The sequence below is a fragment of the Dicentrarchus labrax genome, unplaced genomic scaffold (genome assembly GCF_905237075.1).
Source record: "Dicentrarchus labrax unplaced genomic scaffold, dlabrax2021, whole genome shotgun sequence".
Taxonomy (NCBI): Eukaryota; Metazoa; Chordata; class Actinopteri; family Moronidae; genus Dicentrarchus; species Dicentrarchus labrax.
The window spans coordinates 15,217,696-15,238,241 of record NW_026136710.1 but is presented as its reverse complement, the minus strand read 5'-3'; the positions used below and the strand labels follow the sequence as shown (position 1 = coordinate 15,238,241).

At 41.1% G+C, this 20,546-nt stretch overlaps 2 protein-coding genes across 3 annotated transcripts; both read right to left on the bottom strand.

Moving 5' to 3' along the window:
* Positions 1 to 978: 978 nt before the first annotated feature.
* On the bottom strand, positions 979 to 11,795 carry crkl (v-crk avian sarcoma virus CT10 oncogene homolog-like). Its single transcript, XM_051411592.1, has 4 exons — positions 11,087 to 11,795; positions 10,478 to 10,816; positions 9,245 to 9,719; positions 979 to 3,494 (listed from the first exon to the last, which is right to left on the bottom strand). The coding sequence occupies exons 2-4, from the start codon at positions 10,786 to 10,788 to the stop codon at positions 3,360 to 3,362; spliced, it is 921 nt and encodes a 306-aa protein (XP_051267552.1). The 5' UTR covers positions 10,789 to 10,816; positions 11,087 to 11,795; the 3' UTR covers positions 979 to 3,359.
* A 4,152-nt stretch (positions 11,796 to 15,947) lies between these two features.
* si:ch211-222n4.2 (uncharacterized protein LOC101885505 homolog) lies at positions 15,948 to 20,180 on the bottom strand. Of its 2 annotated transcripts, XM_051411590.1 has the most exons (7): positions 19,593 to 20,179; positions 18,792 to 18,839; positions 18,337 to 18,454; positions 17,162 to 17,357; positions 16,945 to 17,045; positions 16,800 to 16,859; positions 15,948 to 16,681 (listed from the first exon to the last, which is right to left on the bottom strand). In XM_051411590.1, the coding sequence occupies exons 1-7, from the start codon at positions 19,882 to 19,884 to the stop codon at positions 16,555 to 16,557; spliced, it is 942 nt and encodes a 313-aa protein (XP_051267550.1). In that variant the 5' UTR covers positions 19,885 to 20,179; the 3' UTR covers positions 15,948 to 16,554. The 2 variants fall into 2 exon arrangements, with proteins under 2 accessions (XP_051267550.1, XP_051267551.1); XM_051411591.1 differs by lacking the exon at positions 16,800 to 16,859 and having other exon boundaries at positions 19,593 to 20,180.
* Between the last annotated feature and the right edge of the window lie 366 nt (positions 20,181 to 20,546).

The following is a 20,546-nucleotide window of genomic DNA, read 5'->3' as shown; positions in this document are numbered from 1 at the left end:
AATTCCCTCACAATGTTATAAAAGCCCATAAGCCAACACATCTTGTTATTATGGTAATGGTGGTGAAGGACAAGCAAGTATTTCCAGGCTGCAACATCATCAATTAGTGAGCAGTCTCAGACAGGTTGTGCAGGAGGACCATTGTTATCTGTGTAGAAGCATTCCACACTCATTCACCATGGATACATGTGTGCCCACAGCTGCTACACATGGGAACAGCTGCATATTCTTGCATATTCATATGAGCTTCAATGAAGTCCCAGTGGAGGTTCAGTGTGAATGGTTGGAGTTTGCTTACATTTGGCCAAAGTCCTGTTTATTTATCACCTTTCCACTGTGAGAAGCACCTGATCTGGAGTCTGATTTATGCCTGGCAGTGTGGTAATAGTTTAATTTGAATAATAATTGTACCACTCTTACAGAGGTACCTCTAAAAACATGAGTGGAGCAATAAGGCCCTGCTTTTTCTATGATACTGTCGAAAGCACCATGCTCATCCTTAAGTGGCACAAGTATTGTAAGGGAAATCTAAGTCTCATCAGGGCTTTATATATATCTTACAGTACTCAGTAAACAGATATCTAGGCATTGCATATCACTTATTGCTGCATACACAATCATTTGCCAGATCATATTAACACTTAAGGACCTATTGGCTTATACTTATATGTGCACCTTGTTTTAAAAGTGCTGAACACTCACAGAGCTTGCCCATCTGAAGCACTGCCCTTGAAAAGTTTTCCATTCCCCTCTCTGTAGGTCAGCTTTCTTTTATTAGCACTTCATTAAAATTCATTAATTGCTTCCTTTCTCCTGGGCGCAGCCAGAATCAAAACTGGAACTGTCAAAAATTAGAGCAGGAGCAACTGTCCTGTGCTCCAGATACACAACCTGTGACGCCAGACAAGTCCGCACCCCCCCCATCTGAGTTAAAAAGACAACACGCGTACAGAGGACAGAGATACCAGACACATCGACTTAAAGAAGTAGACGTAAATTTTATTTACTTGTTCTGTACATAAAGGGTCAATACCAGCACAGGTGTTAACCATGGGAAATATTAACACATGTAAATGGTATAAGAAAATAAAAGGCACAATTTTCAATCCTTAAGTAAAAGACAGGCTTTCCTAGAATATGAGAAGAGAGCACAGTAATACTGTTAATGCCATTACAAAACAACAAACAGAAGCATGAGAAAAGCAAGTTCACCTCAAGAAAAGGAAATAATCAGGGTGTATTGCTTAATTAGTAGATTTCATTAAGTCTGATGAGGAAAACCCACACTGGTTTGTTTGAGCAGACCAGGATGGATTTAAAAAAAAAAAAAAGAAAACCTTTATTTAATAAGGACATAAATGACATTAAGCAGCATTTGGCCGGGTAGAACCATCTCCCCGGGCCAAGAGGTCATGCACAGAGGCAACCAGCAGGCATTTTTCCCTTTTGTAAATGTCACCGTAGGTACTTTTGTTTAATAACATCACTCATTTTGAAATGCTTGATTTAATAGCGGACTAGAAACAAAAAAACAAAAAAAAAAAAAAAAAAAGATTGGGACACAACTAAAAGCTGCACAATGTTACTCAGAGTGAAGAGCTGAGCAACGATTTCAACGGAAAGCCGTGAGACAGACAGGGGGATGGAATAGTTTTTTTTTTTTTTTTTTTTTAACAGCAGAAATCTAGGGGTCAGAACTGTTTGTACAACTGTTTAATCCTCAGCTCCTACTGATCAAATAGAATTGGTTGCAGCGCAGTATGAACAAAGACGCTTTCCATTACTCCGTTTGCATAACAAGAGACCGATATTGTGCACGGAACAAATATTTAAAAGGTATAAAGCTGGTTGAAATCCTAAATTGACAAGAGTAACATCACATTAAAAAAAAACATGGTTAGAGAGGGGATTGCATGCATTAAAAGATGCATTTACTCTCTGAAAAAGGCATTGATGGGATCTCATTGGCTTGCTAATACATTTCCTCCTCCTCATCTGACCTACACCACTGAGAGTGAAGTTTCCCCTCAGTGGACGGCCTTCGGTCCTCATCCCAACATTGCGTTTTTAGCTAGCCTTGCAGTCAGATGCTTCTGGGATAGTGCTGCCCAGGACTACTGCCGTTGCTATTTGACTTGTTCGAAGCTTTGCACTCCAATGCAGAAAGTTGAAATCTATCTTCTAGTGCTTGGTGCTGTCGGCACTAAAAAAAACCTGCTAATCTCTAAGCAATGACTTTTTAGTTCGAAATTATGTGAAAGACCGTACAGAGAGGTACCGAGTGGACATGCAAAGTTACCCCTCTACCATACATCTCCATGTCACAGATTAAAACAAAAAAAATAAAATAAAATACTATCATTGATCATGTGGCACAAATAAGAAAAAGAAAATAGAAGATGAAATCATCAATCATATGGCCGTGTCATTTCTTATTAACAAAAGATAAATAAGTCTAGTCAGCCAGACTTGGGCCAGGTTGAAGAGTGGATGGGCTCATGGGATCTATGAAGTCACGTTACGAGCTACATCCTCCACAAACCCATCTCTCCTGCTTCCTGCTCCAGTCACACATCACATGCACATCAAAAACCTGTCAACCTGAATAACTCATGGCCAATAAGTGTGTGTGTGTGTGTGTGTGTGTGTGTGTGTGTGTGTGTGTGTGTGTGTGTGTGTGTGTGTGTGTGTGTGTGTGTGTGTGTGTGTGTGTGTGTGTGTGTGTGTGTGCGCGCGCGCTTGAGTGTGATGGTTAAGGTACAACAGTGACTTGATTGTTTGGAGAAATAACATTTGACTGGCTGGTTAGCTCCTCATTGCCTCAGTGCTCTCCCAAGTCCATAGGGATATTGCTTTTCCCTACTTCGTACAAATATCCTCACATCAACAAAACAAACACCCACCAACACGTCCCAAGACTTCAAAACAAATATTCAGAGAATCAAATAAAAAATAAAAACCGACCTGTCGTGATGTAATGTGGAAAATATCTATTGTGAACACACAAGCACACAGTCACTCACTCACTCGCACACATGCACTTATACATACGCGCACATGTACACACTCGCACTGATGGACACTAATGCAAAAACACTGCCCAGCCTGGAACCAAGACACAGGAAAGGGGAACTGGGAGAAGTGGGGTCAGGTTTTTTTAGTTTGGATCCAATGTCCAAAAGCTGTAAACAGTCAGAAAGCCTTGCAACGGTTGGCAACAACAGAGGGGTCGCTATCATTGTACAGCCCCAAGCAGGCAAGCACGTAACCGTGGTGACACTGGCGGGAAAGGTTGGAGACAGCCAGCACATTCAGGTACAGGTCGATACTGGCGAGAGGGTCCAGTCGAAACTCTTAGGTCAGTCACTCTCATCCGGATTCTGGGGGTCTATGATTTTGACGTGGGTGAATGGGAAGAGACCCCTCCGTCCATTCACCTCTCCCTCCCACTGACCGCTGATGTTCATCCTCGTAACCTTGACAATGTCACCAACCTGAAGAAAGGACAGAAGGGTTGAGTTACAGGAGGAACAGATTCACTACATACATTACATACAAAAGGCTTTCAGTGTGGCTTGAGTTTTTTTATAGTATGCATCTTAGACACATGTGTTACAAAGAAACCCAAAGACACAAATATCTCTATCTTCAGTCAAGTGGTCAGAAGATGATAAAACAGCAGTGTGTATGATTCAGTATCATCCAGCAGATTGCAATCATTTGAATACAGCTGAACCTTCAAAGCGTTTGAGAAACTAAAGGGGCCCCGAACTTGCGAAAAGGCCCATCTAGAGCCAGTGTTTGGTTTGTCTGCTCTGGGCTACTGTAGGAACATTTTAACATGGTGGACTACAAAGGAAAGGACCAGCTCCCTTCAAAAGAAAAAAAAAAAAAAAGCTGGTTATAAAAAGGTAACAAAAACACAAAGATTCTTATTGTCAGGTGATTATGCACTAATGAATACATACCTATGAATATTATATTCTATTTCTACCAACAGATTTCACACAGTACTTTAAATAGGAACATTTACCTCCTGGTCACGGATGGCTGCACTACACCATTTGCTATGACATAATCCGTGGAGCAAAGAAGTTATATAATGACTTAACAGTGAAATATAGTTTGTAAGCGCAATTTTCACACAGTGCACCTGCAGATAAAGTCAAAGACAAAAGGTTAATTTGAATTTGAAGCTGGTAATTAACTGCTGTACCAGACTCTGTTGTAAAGCTATAGCACAGTTAAGGCAACATTTTTCATAGCCTGAAGAAATAACTAAATACATTTGGCACATGGCCAATTTTTATTCTAAAACCTGCTCTAAATTACACCAGAAACTATACATGAGAGCTTTACACAACATCCAGTACATGAACACGCTTTTTAAAATAAGAGCCGTTTGTCAGATTTGCACATGCGCATTACACTGTGGAACAGACGACAGAGCTGTCGCTCAGATGGGTGTGTGACACCGAATGTGACCCCAATCTGTTAAAGCCATATGTTCTTTATCAGGATTAGAAGGGAAAAGTCTCCATCATCAGAACCATGATTGAAAAGTGAATGTGGCAGCTTTAACTTCAGAATGAGGCTTCAAGGACATCTAGTCCTAGACATTATCTGTAACAATAACCCTTTACGCTCCCTGGAATGACAAGAATGCTACTTAGTCATTAAAAGGTTCTATGAAACTCCTCTGTCAATCAGCCTGTTTGAAAGAATCATGCTGTAGTGAAATTAGACTGCCAGCACTTATATTTAATTTTTTTTAAAAAGGTGGAAAAACTAACTCATAACTCAATTCCATTAAGTTTCAGAAGTGGCTGGCTGTTAAGAATGCAGATTTTAATTACAATTGTTAAAGTATGTTAAATAAGTCCTTGTTAACCTAGTACATGGTGCATTTTCTAACTATAACAAATAATAGTATCAACATTTACTGTGACCACACACACACACACACACACACACACACACACACACACACACACACACACACACACACACACACACACACAAAAGAATTATAGCATAATCACTTCAAAGAATCTATTAAGAAATCATTAATGAAAAAACAGACAAGTACTATGCTAGAAAAATGAACACAAAATAGCCTAAATAATCGGATTTCAGTTGTTGTGGACTTCCGGTCTCTGAAGTTAATAAATAATGACACATGGCTTTTGCTTCTTCAACCCCAGTGTAGCCACAGTACAAAACTGGAGAGGTCTCGCTGTAAGCTATGATCTATACTGACCCAAAGACAGAGACGGATAGAGGAGACATGAGACACGATATGGTATGCGTTTTGGGTGCAAAGTAAGTTTTAGATCAGTAAATCTAAAATACCACAGGAAATAGTAGGGTTTCAGCTAGTTTATCTCTAGTGGCTGGTTTCTAGGGTTTCTGGTGGCTTCTTTATCTCACTTAAAAAAAAGGTAATTACGACACAAACTACTCAATGTTGCGTAAGTGCAAAATTCTGGCTTTTGTACTTTCTTCTATCTCTTTCCAAATACTTTAAAGAAGATCAACAGAATATTTCAGGAGCTCACACTTCAGAAAAATACTTGGTCACAAAGTTTTAATAACACACAATAGTGAAAGATAAGAGCCAAAATGCAAAGAGCAGCAGACAATTTGGAAAGGATTTTGTGCACTAAAATGTGAGATTGTTGGTGACCGATAACAGATTAATACAAATTCCGAAAACAGATGCAACTGGATAAGGGTTTTCCTCAGTACTCCCAGGTTGATGTGAAGGGAAGTGAAGAACAAAGGCAGCAATTGCACCTGCACTGCAACTCAGTAAACAATTCTTGAGAAAAATCTATCATCAGGGAACCATATATACATACATACACAAAACCACTTGCAATGACAGCAGTATCTGTATTTCTTAATTATAGCTGGTGAAAAAGAAACAAAAAGTTCAGAAGTTATTTTCTACTTTTGCTTCTTCTTTGTAGGAAAGATTCTGCTCATCAGCTGCACAGTAAGTACTAGAGCGAGCACTAGACCTGGAGCCTCTGTACCCATTGTATCGTGTGCCCAGTAAAAGCAAAGTGACAGCGGCACTGTGTTAGGTTCAAGCTTGCCACAATGTGTAGTCATTCCTAAAACCCTGGATGGCACCGGCATCAAACAGCATAAACTAAGATGATCCAGAGCAACACACAGCAAGTCTGGATATCACACTGGACACACGGCCCTGACAGTTAGGTGGGTTGATTGGTATGAGGAGAGACCAGAGGGAGAGAGATGCATCTAAGAGGACCAATTTACAAGAAAACATTTGAGAATCAAAATTAGCAATTACAAATCAAGCCTTCTACACCATCTATCATTAAGACTATGTAGTTTGCATCAGTTTTTTTTTTTTTTAGATGCTTCTTACAGACTTTTGTAGTCTTGACTTGTGCCTGAGGATATAGTATCAGTCTGAAAGTGCACACATTTGCACAGCCTCTCTTCATCCCCAGGATTAGCAAAAAATGGAAGTTCAGATACAGTTTTTCACAACATCACATTAGAGGTGTGGCAATGTAGGCCTGAGAAATGTGTCTGAAAAAGAGGCAGCACCTCACACTGACACGCACACAGACAGGGTGAGACCTTCATTGCTACTTTGCATTTGCTCACATGTTCTATGGTTTTAAAAAAGGAGAACAGTGGGCCTTTTTGGCAGCTAGCTAACAATGAAGGAAGCGTTTACATGAACTGGGCTTACTATGAGTAATAGTGACTCAATACAAAATATCTTAATCAGCTTAAAAACACTGATGGGAGCTTGGGACATCCCCAAGTTTGTTGAACAAAACTAATAACTGGAGCAAAAGTAAGGTTTGATCAACATGGTGTCCTTGCTGCCGCATTTATAAATGTTAATGTGAAGCAGTATACGGGGTATTCTTTGGTGAATCAAGGGTGCTCTAGAATTGGAAGATACATGTGACCTCTTTTTTTAATACATGGTGGTACACACTGAAAATACACTTAACTGGTACACTATAAGATTACAAGGAAAGGTACAACATAAGTGCCAAATAAAACAGTTTGTGTCATTTGTGCACACTGCTTTCCCTACTGACCCATTCATCTGTGTTTGTGGAGTTGGTTAAATGAACATTTATTCTAATAGAAGTTTCCATTCTATTCTCAGTACAGCCGTTGACAAAAGATTGACAGTGATGGGCAATGGAGGATGTAGACCCGAACCGGCTGACGTGTCTGGTTGACCAATTTAACTTGCGCCACAGTGTCTGAATGAGGTATTAGACATTTCCTGAGGTGATTGTTGTTCTTAGTTATTGGTAAAATGGGACGCAGGGAAGAGAGCAGAGAAGACAGGACTAATGCCGTTAGAGAGAGCTGTCTGAACTTCAGCATAAATACCATTCGCCAGGTTTGCTCATGGTCCAAATTTACATCCTCATTTCTGTACAAGAGTCATAGGGACATGTTTCACTGTACACTGCTGTAGAGGCCTAGTTTACTTCCTACATCCACTGGCGCACTCTGATGTCAGTCAATGGCAGCAGAAATAAGCTAAGATACCTTTCATTTTCATCTCTCCCCTGGGGGCGTCACTAAAGCTCAGTCTGCTATATACAACCAACAGCACATTGTGCATTACATCACATGCTTCAACATGTTACCACAGTCAAAGCACATTTTGCATTAGCCAGAGTGCACCACTGAGAAATGCAACAGAATTGTGAAATGAAACACTGCTGCTGACAGAGCGGCCGCCAGTTTAAAAGCTAGCTGGCTAGCAGGACAACTGAGCTTCAGCCACTGGGGGCTAGACAGCTGCTAGAATTGGGGCTCACATCAGTTGAGTCACAATGCTGTGCTCAGTCTCACCGCAGAATCCCTGTCCACACGCCATTTTTTTTTGCATTTAGCATTCCAAGAAAACAACAACACCACAGATCTCCAACACCTCACCCCACCATGACTCCTTGTCCAATCAGAAGCCTGAGAATCAGTGTCCAACCATCTAACACCAAACAATAAATGTGGCTAGCATTCGTTCATTTCGAGTGAATGCTATCATCCCACCACCACAGCCTTAGCAAGATGCAAGTTCACAGAGCAACAAGTTTAAGGTCAACTTAATGCAAACAAGAATCCCCTGCAGGTAGGGTCTGCTTTCCCCTAACCTTAAACACTTAAGCTAAAATAATGCTTCCTGTTGTAAAGAACTACAACAGGAAGCCAGCGACCTGTTGCCTGGATATTAATTTTTTTGTGCGGCCACACAGCGAGAGCATAGTCTTATATGTAAGAGGATTGGAGAAGAGCTGCAAGTTATCTTAAGACACTTTCACACATAGAACCAGCAAGGCTGCTGTGGTGACTCTGTAGGCAGGACTGGTGTTTTCCCCTGTTCTCATTGCTAGCTATTGACTACTGCAATTTCAATGCAGACTGCAGTTAAACTTTACAAGAAATGGTGCAGAGTTTGCCGCTTTAGGCGTGACACCAACAGTTTCTATGAATTCATTCTAATTCATTCAACTGTATAGTGATTTTCAAGTGTTCTTTGGGGACTGTCCAAATTTGAGACATTTCCAAAAATAAAAAGTTAGAGAGTGAAAACAAATGATTTTGCCCAATTATCTGTTATGATTGGTTAGTTTTGTTTATGCAACAGCATACTGCTTAAGACGGTCACTGTTTACATGCTTACAGCTTTTCCTACTAGAGACCGCAGCCAGGATGTGATGATTTGGGGAGCCATAAATATTCTTTTTTCTCCAGTGGTTTAATTTCTCACCGTGCTGCATTGATGGAGAGGTGGACTCCAGTACTCTGTGACATTACTGCACACTTCTGACCACATCCAATCACAGAGGTCAGAGGTGAGTTTCTGGCTTGAAACTTTTATAAAGAGAAGCCAGCAAAACACTGCTTTTCAGCCTGGTGTTAAGAGACAGCAAGTCGTGCCCCTGGCACTTACTTAGTGGGGAGATTTACTGCATGACGTTGCATTATAAATCAAAGGTATCGCTGAACACAAATCTGATATAATGGTCATGTGACAAACACTATGCTGGATTTCTCACATAACATGTAATCTGAAAATGTTATAGATTTTTGTGCTTGGTAACGTTACCTAATTGGAATCAAAGGTTAGTTAGTTAGCCTTAAATGAATCCACATTCAGTATTACACGTCATTTTCAGTAAAATAAAAAAAAAAAGAGGGGATGAAGTGAAATTCCATTTTACAATACCTCTAGAGCAAGCGCTGTTTTGTCGTAGGCACATGGCACTCGCTTTTGGATAGCCTTTGCCATGACGGGCCCGTTCTGCGTGGACGGTAGAGGGTTGATAACAGCTCCAGGTGTGCCAGGTGGCAATGGCGAAGGTGTCTGTGGCTGGGCATAGGCGTGGACAAGGGCGTGGGAGGGCTCTGGGATACCGTAGCTGTTGGAGTTGCGAGATCCATGGGAAGGCTGGCCGGGGTGAGGGGAAGGTCGTACCAGTTTCTCCACATAGGGCACAGGGATCATCCCGATACGTCCGTCTTTACTCTTGGCGCTCCACCACTGCTCCTCTGGCTTATCCAAGATGATAAGGATCTCCCCCTTCTTGAAGGGAAGGTCCTCTGCATCGCTACCAGGGAAGTCGTATAGAGTCCGCACATACTCCAAGTTCTCCTCTGGGGCACCAATGGGCTGGATGGGACAACTCACTGTGCTTGGATACCTTGAGAGATTAGAGTAGGAAAGGAAGGAGACATAATGTGGTTACCACAAATAGAAGGCCACGGTCAAGCGGTTAATATGAAAACTCAGAAATGGTGCAGCTAATTAAATCATGGATCAGGTTTCCCCTCAAGCATCACAGCTATTTTTTGTTGAATTCCATTAAATAAAGTCAAATGGCCCATTTTACCATTGTGAAAATGTGAAACGTTCCTCCGCAAGGAACTCTTGGACATGAATGTTTACTAATGTAGTGTATACAAGCAGTTGGAAAAATTGCTTAATTAAAAAAACAATATCAATATCCAATGTCTTGTGGTAATAAAATATATTAAATGTTGCATGTGAAATTACACAAAACACTGCTGAAGGAGCAAATGCAGTATCTATTCAAGAGCTGTGGCTGTATGTAAGCAAACATCGCTAACAGTACATAAACATACGAGCCACAAACTTTACCAGCATCTTGGCTACTGATTGTTAATTCATCCAACCTGGAAAAATAAACACAGCCTTTTTCTAAAAGACAGTACACTGGGTGTGTGGTCAAAGTGCTGCTGTGTCCACTTTCAAACTTGGCAAACTGGATGCTTTACGGCATCCCTGCCGGGTACTGCAGTCTGACTGAAAGTGGGTTGGTTATGATAAAAATAGACAACCTAGTTAACCTAGATTTCGTGGTATGGTACCTTCTTATGGTGCACATCTTACAATCATGGCAGCCTAGTTAGAGGAAGGGGTAATGAGTGACTTCCCTACCTGGGGGCTGGCTCTATCAGCGTGGTCGTATCCAGGTAGTGGATTTTGTAGAACTCCAGGAGGGCAGGAAGGTGCTCGAATTCTTGGTCGCCTATCTTAAACCTCTTGCTCGGCAAAGAGTTGATGATATAGTGAGACACTTTGGAGTTTTCAGAGACGGACAGCACGTAGTCGCCGGGGCAGGTCGACGAGTCTCGAACAAGAAACATGCCATGTCTCTGTCCTTGTAACCTATTCTGTGCCTCTTGTCGTGACACGGGTCCAAAATACCAGGCGGACCGATCAGCTGAATCAAACCGAGCAGTTGACATTTCCGTTCAAAAATAAGTTAATAGCAGTCTACAAATAAGAAAAAAGAAAATTATAAAAACAGACTAAATAAGTTAAAAAGGTGTATGCGTGGTTGGAATTGGCCAATCACAGCAAATTGGAGGATTTGGGAGATGCAGGGCAGGGCATTTGTCGCCCTGGGAGATGTTGCATAAAAGCTGCAGGCCCCGGAGACCTCGGATTAAAAAAAAAAAAAAACACACACACACCCTCTCTCTCTCTCTCTCTCTCTCTCTCACACACACACAAACACAAAACAAACCAAGAAACAAAAACAACCTGACGTTTTCAGAGGCAGGCTGCAACTGGCTAGATCCAACTTTGGAGCATAATGTGGTTCCTGTGTTCAGCAGTCAATGGCTCGGTGATTGTTCGAGCGGCCAAAACGGGGAAAAATAAAAACTTAGCGACACACAAAACAAGAAGAACCGAAGCAACAAATGATCAATGAAGCTTCCCTTTTTTGTTCCGCCTTCCGAGAAAACACCAGGCTCTTCTCTTCTAATAATTTATCTCCTCCAGTCAGTGTCAGTTTTGAGAACGGAAAAGGTGGCCTCAGTTATTTTTCTCTCTGTCTCTCTCATCTGTTAAATCCTCATGTCTGCAAACGGTCGACAGTGGCCGCGGGTCGGAAACGAAATGATTAGCCGTATCTTCTTGATCTTACGATAAGGCACACGTCATGGAAATGCGATTTTGAATGCCCTTTCTCGAGTCGGAGTAGACTTCTGAGGCAGCACAGCAAAAAAATGGCGGCCCGCAACACGTCTTCACACAAAAAATTATTTCACAGCAGCGGCTTGTCTCCTGCGCGTGCATCTCAGGAGCCAGTACGTTGTGCTGTAGCTCTCGCGTGCACTCCCGACTGCTCACGAGGGATCCGGGGCTTAGTGATTCTATATTTTATACTTTCCCTTAATTCTGCTCGTCCCCCCCCTCACCCGAGCCACCAGAAGTGCGAGTACGAGACCGAAAAATGGCGACGGGAGGGCAGGTCCCGCTTTCTAGCTGCACGTCACTGACGCCTGAGGAGGGGGGTGCTGGGGGGGTGGGCGGAGGAAAGGGGGTGGGCGGGTGACGACAAGAGGCAACGGACAGCCCCCCACCTACATGTAGACAGCATTGACTGGTAGAGAGAAAGAGAGAGGTGTCAATCATGTTTCCATGACACAACTTCATGGACATTTTCTGTGAACTATAAAGCAGTGATGTCATCCGCACAGGGCAAACCAGCAATATGTCCGTATAGTGCTATTTTTCTTTGTTCAAGCAATGTCTAAGTGCGGTTTTACAATGTGACCTTATTTTAATTACTTTTTTTTTTTTTGTTAATGTCACAATGTAAAAAGCTTCTATTTCAAGTAAAGATCTTGCATTTAAAGGTACAGTGTGTCACATTTAGGAGGATCTATTGGCAGAAATGGAATATTCATCTGTGTTTTCATCTGCGGACGCCACGGGTCGCCTTCCATGGAGTCCGCCATGTTGAACTGCCATGTTTCTACAGTAGCCCAGAACAGACAAACCAAACGCTGGCTGTAGACAGGGGAGGGTTTGCGTTTTTTGCACGTTCTGTTTGCAGTTGTCATGGTTTCTCCTACACAACATACAACATTGGCATTTAAAATGTAGTGAAGTAGGTGTATAAAACAATACTCCAGTACAAAGACATGTACTTACTTATAGGCATCTGAAAATAAAGGCTGAGATGGTGTGTTAATACAGTACAGAAATACTTCAATTTCACTGATTGCTGTATAATAATAAATGAGTGACTGCAGATTTAATTCATGTAAGTGATGACAGTCATATCTGAACACTCAATCATCTCAATTGGTTTCCCAGAGGACACATGCTGTCCCATTAAACAATTACGTATATGTTCTAATGTGAATCTACTGTATGACAGGATTTTCTTTGTAGCCTACAAGTATAAGTAGCCTGTATATTCAAACTGTGAAGTACAGTATATTTGCTCTGTTATTTTGTGCCACCAGTAGAAATTAACATATTTCCCTATTTTCATTTCCTGTTGTTCTCTAACTTCCCCTCCATTCAATCTCATAATAAGTATTATCTGGCACAGAACTGTGACACATCGATTTGGAGCCTCCCAACCTACCCAACCCACAGCACAATATGCTGAAAGGGAGAGAGTGAATTTAAATGCAGGAGACAGTGCCTCAAAAGAAACCTTAATCAAGAGTAAAACAAACCAAAGAATGTGTCGGAAAACAATGACCGAGCACAAAAGGCGTCCAGTGTGGTTGAACAACTTCTGCTCACTGATGAAAGTAAAATATATAAAGAGGTGGCTCTGTTCCTCTGGTTATTGAGGTTTCAGTGACCATGCCTCAGGAGGCTGCAGCTGGCTCAGAGCAGCTCTCATCACTGCAGCACTGTCTGAATGTTAATAGATTTGCACCCACTGGGTCTTAATGGCTAATGCCTGCCAATTCCCACAATTCCACAAAGACGCAGTGATGCAACAAATTGGAGAGAAAAAACCTAACAAGGCCTCTTCCTCCTCAGAAGTATACATAAAAAAAATGGTGATATTTAGGGACATGTTGTTTAACTCTGTGCATTTCATCATAAAATAGTTTTAGTTTAACCATACAGTTGGTTAAACCTTTGTAATAGCTGTCAGTTTTTGGGAGGTAATAATTTAGACATAAATAACATACACAGACTCCATGCTGAAAATGAATGAAACAGAATTAAAAAAACATTTCTGTGAGGTTTTGGAAATGAGGCTACGGTAAGTTATGACCTACGGTACCTGTGCGTCAAACATTTATAGGGTTTGATTAAATGGACGCTCACTCACAGTTTTTCCAGAAACACCACCATCTAGTGGTTGCATGCAATCTCTGTCTTATTTTAACATTTAAGTTTAATACTTTATACTATTGTTCATTTTAAACTGTTATACAAATAGACAGACACAGAGCTGTCAGGCACTACTGTAGCCGTGAGCGTATTCTCTGCCTTGACAATTCCTGCCAAGAGACATGAGGGCATCTTGCACTCCACATACTTCTAGGAGCAAAATCAGTGCCCCTTAGGCGTGGGATTGCTTTTCTAACCATTTCCACCTGGCTATCACTGCTGTATTAAGAATATGCCTCGGGCTATGCTATATGAGGGAACTGCACTGTGATAGGTTCAAATCACCAATAGAAAATACACAAACGCTCAGGGATTGCAAAGATGAACGTATTTAGCTGCATGTAAAACTATTTTCTTGGTTGCTATGTTAAACATCAGTGTCATTTGCACAACTTTTAACTATCATGGCACAATGGATTTTCTGGAGACTATTATGTTGCGCCTGAGAGTTGAACAGGATCAGGATCACAAAGGAAGTCAAGGTGGATTTGTAGAATGAGATGCTGAGGTGTCATTTTAAGCCTGCTGGGTCAGCCATCCCTTTAATCTATTGTTGTTGAGACCGATGGTAAAGTCAGAGTTATTGCACAAGATGTTGCTGACAAGTGTCAATGTAATTTGAGAGTAGAGTGGGCACTGGTGGAGAGCTGGCATTGAGAGGGGCAGTCTGAGATATGATTTACTGTGGAGCCCTCACAAGAAGAGAATTCAGTAACTTCAATCTCAGTGTGTACATGAGTATTAAGTTGTTTAACACTCCGGATTACTGTATAATCATTTGATCACGAGTGGATATTTGTTCTTAAAGGTTGTAGAGGTGGAGTATGCTAAGCCATGTCGGGAACTGTCTGCCCCGCCTGGCTGCGTGCAGTTTTTAACCTGCCCTACGCTGTTGCACAACTAGAAGATACGTTTTGATTCATGTTATGAAATTAGGCAAGGTGCTTTTACACGGCTGTGTACCATCTCACCGATAAATGTTTACTTGACTGCCAAAGCTGCGAGGCATAATTCCACTGCTGAGGGGGATTTATTTCACCAGGTAACTCATTCTTTTTGTTTATGTTTACTTATTAACAATCAACGTATCATTGAGGAATGCTGATAAAAGAACAGTTCATCTGGATCTTAATTCTGTATTTGACATGTCTATGAAGCAAACAAAGTACTCAACACACTTAGAACATGCTGTGCCATTACTATTTTGATGATTCTTTCATTTCTTCTTGCAGAAGATAAACAACATAAACAAAGTTGTGAGAGATCTGACTAATAGGCTTCTCCTTGGCAAACATATAACGTATTATTATATTATTATTAATAATGTTATTCATAGAACTTATCAGAACAGAAGTTAAAAAAGTACCCCGGGGACACAAGCCCACCACTTAATGTCTTCCTCATTTTTGATACGTGTTCTGTTCACAATTTTTTTAAGTAAGCACTTCCTCATAGTTTCAGTCAGAACACTACAGGGGTTTAAACTTGTGGAACCACCCTATACTTTACAAACTTAACATTACAGATTTTATCTTTGTTACCAATTATTTTCACACACATGGAGAGTTAATACAGAACTGCAGTAGTGTGATGGGACTGACAATGTTGCAAGTCATTGTAGCAAAGCCACCAGAGAGCAAAGAACCACAGAGTGGCAAATGCAGATTTAAGAGAGAACAAATTAACATTTAAATTTAATGAGTTTTGTGATATACAGTGAATCAATTTTATGCAGAATGTGTACTACATGTTGATGACCAACCACAACACAATCTGGCAAGGCCTCTTCAGCAACAGAGACCACTAGAAATATGTCTCCTGATCCATATAAGCAGGGTCAAAGTTGGGCTTAAATAAACAGAAAGGTTTGCACCAAATGTCATCCTTTAAATAAACAAAACAATGAATATCTCAAATTTCTTAACGCAGGAAGATCTGCAGTAATAATCGCAGTTCTATGCTGCATGGTCTGGCAAGTCTGTAATGTTGAAAGAACCAGTGAAAGATGCTTTCACTTCCCTCATCCTTTGTGAGACGATAGAACATTATTAAAATAAAACTGATGAATGTAATAAGTGTATGCACATGGAAACAAGCAGATCACTTTTCTAGGCAGGGTAACCCCCTCTCACTTATGTTGTGTCACAATTATGGTATAAAATACAAAGCATTACATACACTAAATAGTAAATTGTGCATATTGAACAGAAAGAGGCACCAGTCTGGAGAAAGCACGAGGACAGGGCTATTTTGTGTTGTGACCATTTAATAGAGTTTAGTTTAGTTGTACTGTAGGTGTATGACTGCTAACGCTCAGTTGAAGCATGACACTGCTCCATACAATGTAAATACACACCAATACAAAACGTGCCTGAGAAATAAGCCTGGTAGTCTCTTCTGTATTATTATTGCATGTCCGTTTACAGGCTTAACTTTGGTCGCTTGCACAAATAAAAGTTAGGAATACTTAACTGTTTTAAAGTGACAGTTGATTAGTTATATCAGACAATTCCACCATCATTTTGGCAGAATTACAACAAATGTGCAGTGAAAACTAAACTAAAGCTTAAATAAGCAGCCAGTGTTAAGGTAAAGATGTCGAAGTCTAATAGTTAAAATGTCCTAAAATGTACTGTTTGGTAAGCAATTAAATAAATAAATACCATTCCCAGTACACAGCTAGATCTTTTTTGTGTGCAAATGTAAAAGCTTTTAAGTAATAGACCTTTTTGTTTTAATCTTTTAATAACTGTCCTTTGTGAGTTATAGCAGTAAAAAAACAACAAACACAGGTCAGCCATGAAAAGCCCCGTCCTGAGGTGGATGCAGCTGACGCTGTGGTAGTTTTGATCCTGTCACTGCACCGTTCTTTTGAAACGGTCTCTCTGCACAGCGCGGGTCCTTCTCTGTCTATCTGCAATGGAGGAGCCGAGGCTCTGTTTGAGGGCTGGGAGGACCACCCCAGACTGAGAGGGTCCAGACCTGGAAAAGGAAACATATGTATATTTAACTGAGAGGGCCAATGTGGCTTTCTGACATCAGAAAATGCAGAAAAAGCAATCTGTTGCACAGAGGAAGAGGGAGAGACAGATTTACATACACTTTTTCTGGAAATGTTTGGAGACCAAGTTTTGGAAATTTCTTTTCTTCTGAAGATTTGCTAAGAAGTACAAAATAGAAACTTTTACCACAACTGTGCTAATTCCTTTAAATGATAAAAATGGTAATATTCTTAATCTCTTTACCGGGTTCCATCAACAAGGTAGGCCTTGGTCAGAATGTGGTTCTCTGGGGTAATTTTCTTGCTCAAAACAATATCTCTCAGCAAAGCCTTCACACGTATAATCTAAAAGACAGAGTTATAATAAAGATATTTCCACAGAAACATTTGAAAAGATAATAAAAAAACAATAAATACTGCATTTTTGAATTTCAAAACATTAGCTGATGATGGGCACTTACTTCCTGAGACTGTAAACTGTTAGCATTGTAGAGCTGCCGAATGATGACCTCACACTCCTGTAGTGTGGGAGCGCGCGGGGGATGGGAGGGACTGCTGTGAATTCGCAGAGGCTGTAATGAGGTGATGAGGCCCCCCTTGACTTCTGGACCGGGGTCCTGCCTGGCAGATCTGAGAGTTTCGCTGCTCTCTCCAATGCTTCTCCCCAAGTAGTCCGTGCGATGATGCAAATTAAAAGTGAGTTTAACTGTAAATGCCTTGTTTCTAAAGTAAAATCAGTAGTCACTGCATTAGCACGACTACAAACCGTGGACACGGTTTTATTTAAACAAATATGACTTTGTGAGCTGGGAACACCTGATTAAGCACTCAAATAACAATGTACTGGATCTTTTTTATAAAATAACACATGGTATGGGCCCTTCCATATGCCCCTTTAGTTGTAGACACCCATCAGAGGACTGAAAGAATTAATGCTATCCATTCACTTTAGACATTTAAAACAGTCAGGAAAACCACCTGCTGTCTGCTGCTGACACTAAAACCAGTTTGTGAACCCGGGTTTTGCTTCTTCACACGCTGTAACTGTGGTACACCACGACCTGTGGTAATAAATGTGTTGTTTGTTTCACATCTTCTTAGTGTGATTTATGTTGCTATTAATGTTATTCTAATGTTCTGATACCCCATATTATTCAGTGTTGTATTGTAACACCTAAAATGCACCAAATGTTGCAAAAGTACATGCTACTTATATTTACTTATATACAATATTTATATAAACATTTCTTAATCATTTAAGAATGATTAATCATTTCTTATCATTGTTTTGCTATAATTTTATCCAGAGCTGGACAGTAACCTGGCAAGATAAGATACTGTCTGAATATCATAATACAATTTAAAATGGTGTTTTCTTGGTCTTAATGGCTGCATTACAGTTCAGTGACACAAATCTGTCCTAGTTGCATCAAATTAACAACAATGTCGCTAACTGTTTCGTCATCACAGCCATGTTACTAGTGATTTTGTCTCAACATTTTGTGTGTGAATATCTTCTAAAAAACACAAATCCTTGAATTCCTTAAATCCAATCACACTGCATCAGTATTGAGGTTGACTCGGTAGGCAGGTGAAGTACTGAGTGAGAACCAGATGTAGTTGGACGGGTATTCACCTCAGTGCTTGGTCCTGTGAGGGTCGTGTGTCCTGCAGCTGCTCCTCCAGGTAGAGTCCCGTATGGGCTTCAACTCCCTGAGTAGGTGGTCTAATGCCACGTCGACTGTGTGTCATTCCTAGGAGATGGGGGAGCCAAGACGAAGATAGTTAACTGCTGTGCCCTAAATGTTTTTTTGGCTGACTGAGTTCCACCTAATTGTCCTAGTGTGAGACATTAACAACTAGAACATAGCCTTTACTCTGGAGATACCTTTGAACTACAGAAGGTTTGTATAATATACACTGTGAGATAACAGATGTTTGTCACAGGTAGCATCCCTTTAATAATATTAACATATGTTTCTCACTATATATCAATATCACAATGTATACCCACTACTTTCAACTATCCCAATCCTGCAAGAACATCAGCTGTGCATAGCAGGGCCAAACAAAAACAGCAGTATATCTTACCTTTTCTACTCGACTTGGGAGGCTCCATTATCAGCTTATACTGCAACTCTGTAACATCCATATTATGACAATTTTAGTGTGTGTTGGGGAGGCACATAAGAGGCACAATCTTGTAACACAGTCCCGGCAAACCAACCCATGCGTCCATGGGGGCCTGACGGCTGTGATGGCGCGAAGACAGATGACTGGGAAGACTCCGGATGGGTGGTGAGATGCAGTTATATGGAACGGCATGTGGCCTGTTCAGTAAAGTGACACCGGATCTCTGTCCACCTCCCACTGAGAGACCATCAAAACCCCACAGTTGCTATGCGACCACCATACCTAGATTGAATGTCTCTCTTCTCAGCACCTTCTGAGGAGACAGTCAGGTCTTTGTCATAAACTTACATTTTTTTATATAATCCATGTGGAGTTCACACCTTGTAAAAAGGAAGTTAATTCTTAGGATCACTCAGTTGTCCTTGTTAAGTAGCCAATTCCTTGATGATAATAATTAAGTCTCTCTTATTTCATTTTTTTTTTCTTTTCTCCCCTTCATCCCTACTGTAAAGCACTTCATAACTACAGTTTTGAAAAGTGCTATATAAATATCATCACTCCTTTGATATCAGCTCATTGTGTGGCTCACCCAGCAAAGCCACAACTACTGGTCTCTAACTGAGATGTCAACAACATATGAATCATTTATGATTATTCCAAATTATTAGGTTACATATTCCGCCTACACCCAGGGTTAAAGTATTCATTACCGGACAGAACATTAAGGACATTTTCCCCACTTTCCACTTGTTTCTTCACCTTTATTCTCCCGTCTGAGATACTCTATCTCTGCGTGGAGCTTCTCGAGAGTCTCCTTGTGTTGTTGCTGAAGGAACTGGATATTCTTCTGCATTGATGCGACGCGGGGGTCCATGTCGCTGGGACAGGACACCTCTGCTGCTCTCCCTACTCCTCTGTCCGCTGACGGGACAACGGGCAGCGGCTGCAGTTGGTTCACCGGTAGAAGCCGCGGAGAGCGAGGCTTCCCGAGGCGCCCAACTCGGGTCCATTGTGGCAAATGCCTCACCGGCGGAAGGTTATAACTTGACATGGCTTTGGTTCATTAAGCTAACGAACCATTTTAGCCGTGTTTGCTAGCGAGGCGGCGACGGCTTGTTTCCACACGAAGTTGACTGGCGAACAAACTAGCACCATTAGCTGTGTTTTCTTTTACCATTATATGACAGTGTGGACAGGTTCGCCTAAAATGTTATCCGACAACAGCCAACTAGCAAGTTATCTTAAGTCTGTTGCTTGTTAACAGCTCAAGTAGGCGACCCTGAATTACTTTTGCACTCATTTGACATGCGCCCCACTCCTACACAACGTTGCCGTGACAACTAACAGTTTATGGTTCTATTTTTCTGCCCTCAGTTCGAGCTCTCAGGCAAGCCGCGCAAGGTCCCGCCCCCTTGGCTAGGATTGGCAGCGGTATTGGTTGAGCATTTAAACAGAACCATTTGATTGGTGGAGCTTGTTAGGGGCGGCACCCAGGCTTGGAAACGCTGCCTGACAGGCTAACCTAGGGCTAGGCAATATGATTTTATGAGTATGAGTGTGTGGTTTATTTTGTTTCACCATTTTAAAGAATGGATATTTTTTACAGCTGAAAAATAAAGTAAATATATATATATATAGATTAAAGCAACTCACTCACAAAGGAGCAAGGAGGTACATTACAGGAGCCCACATAAAATACCCACGTACATTATT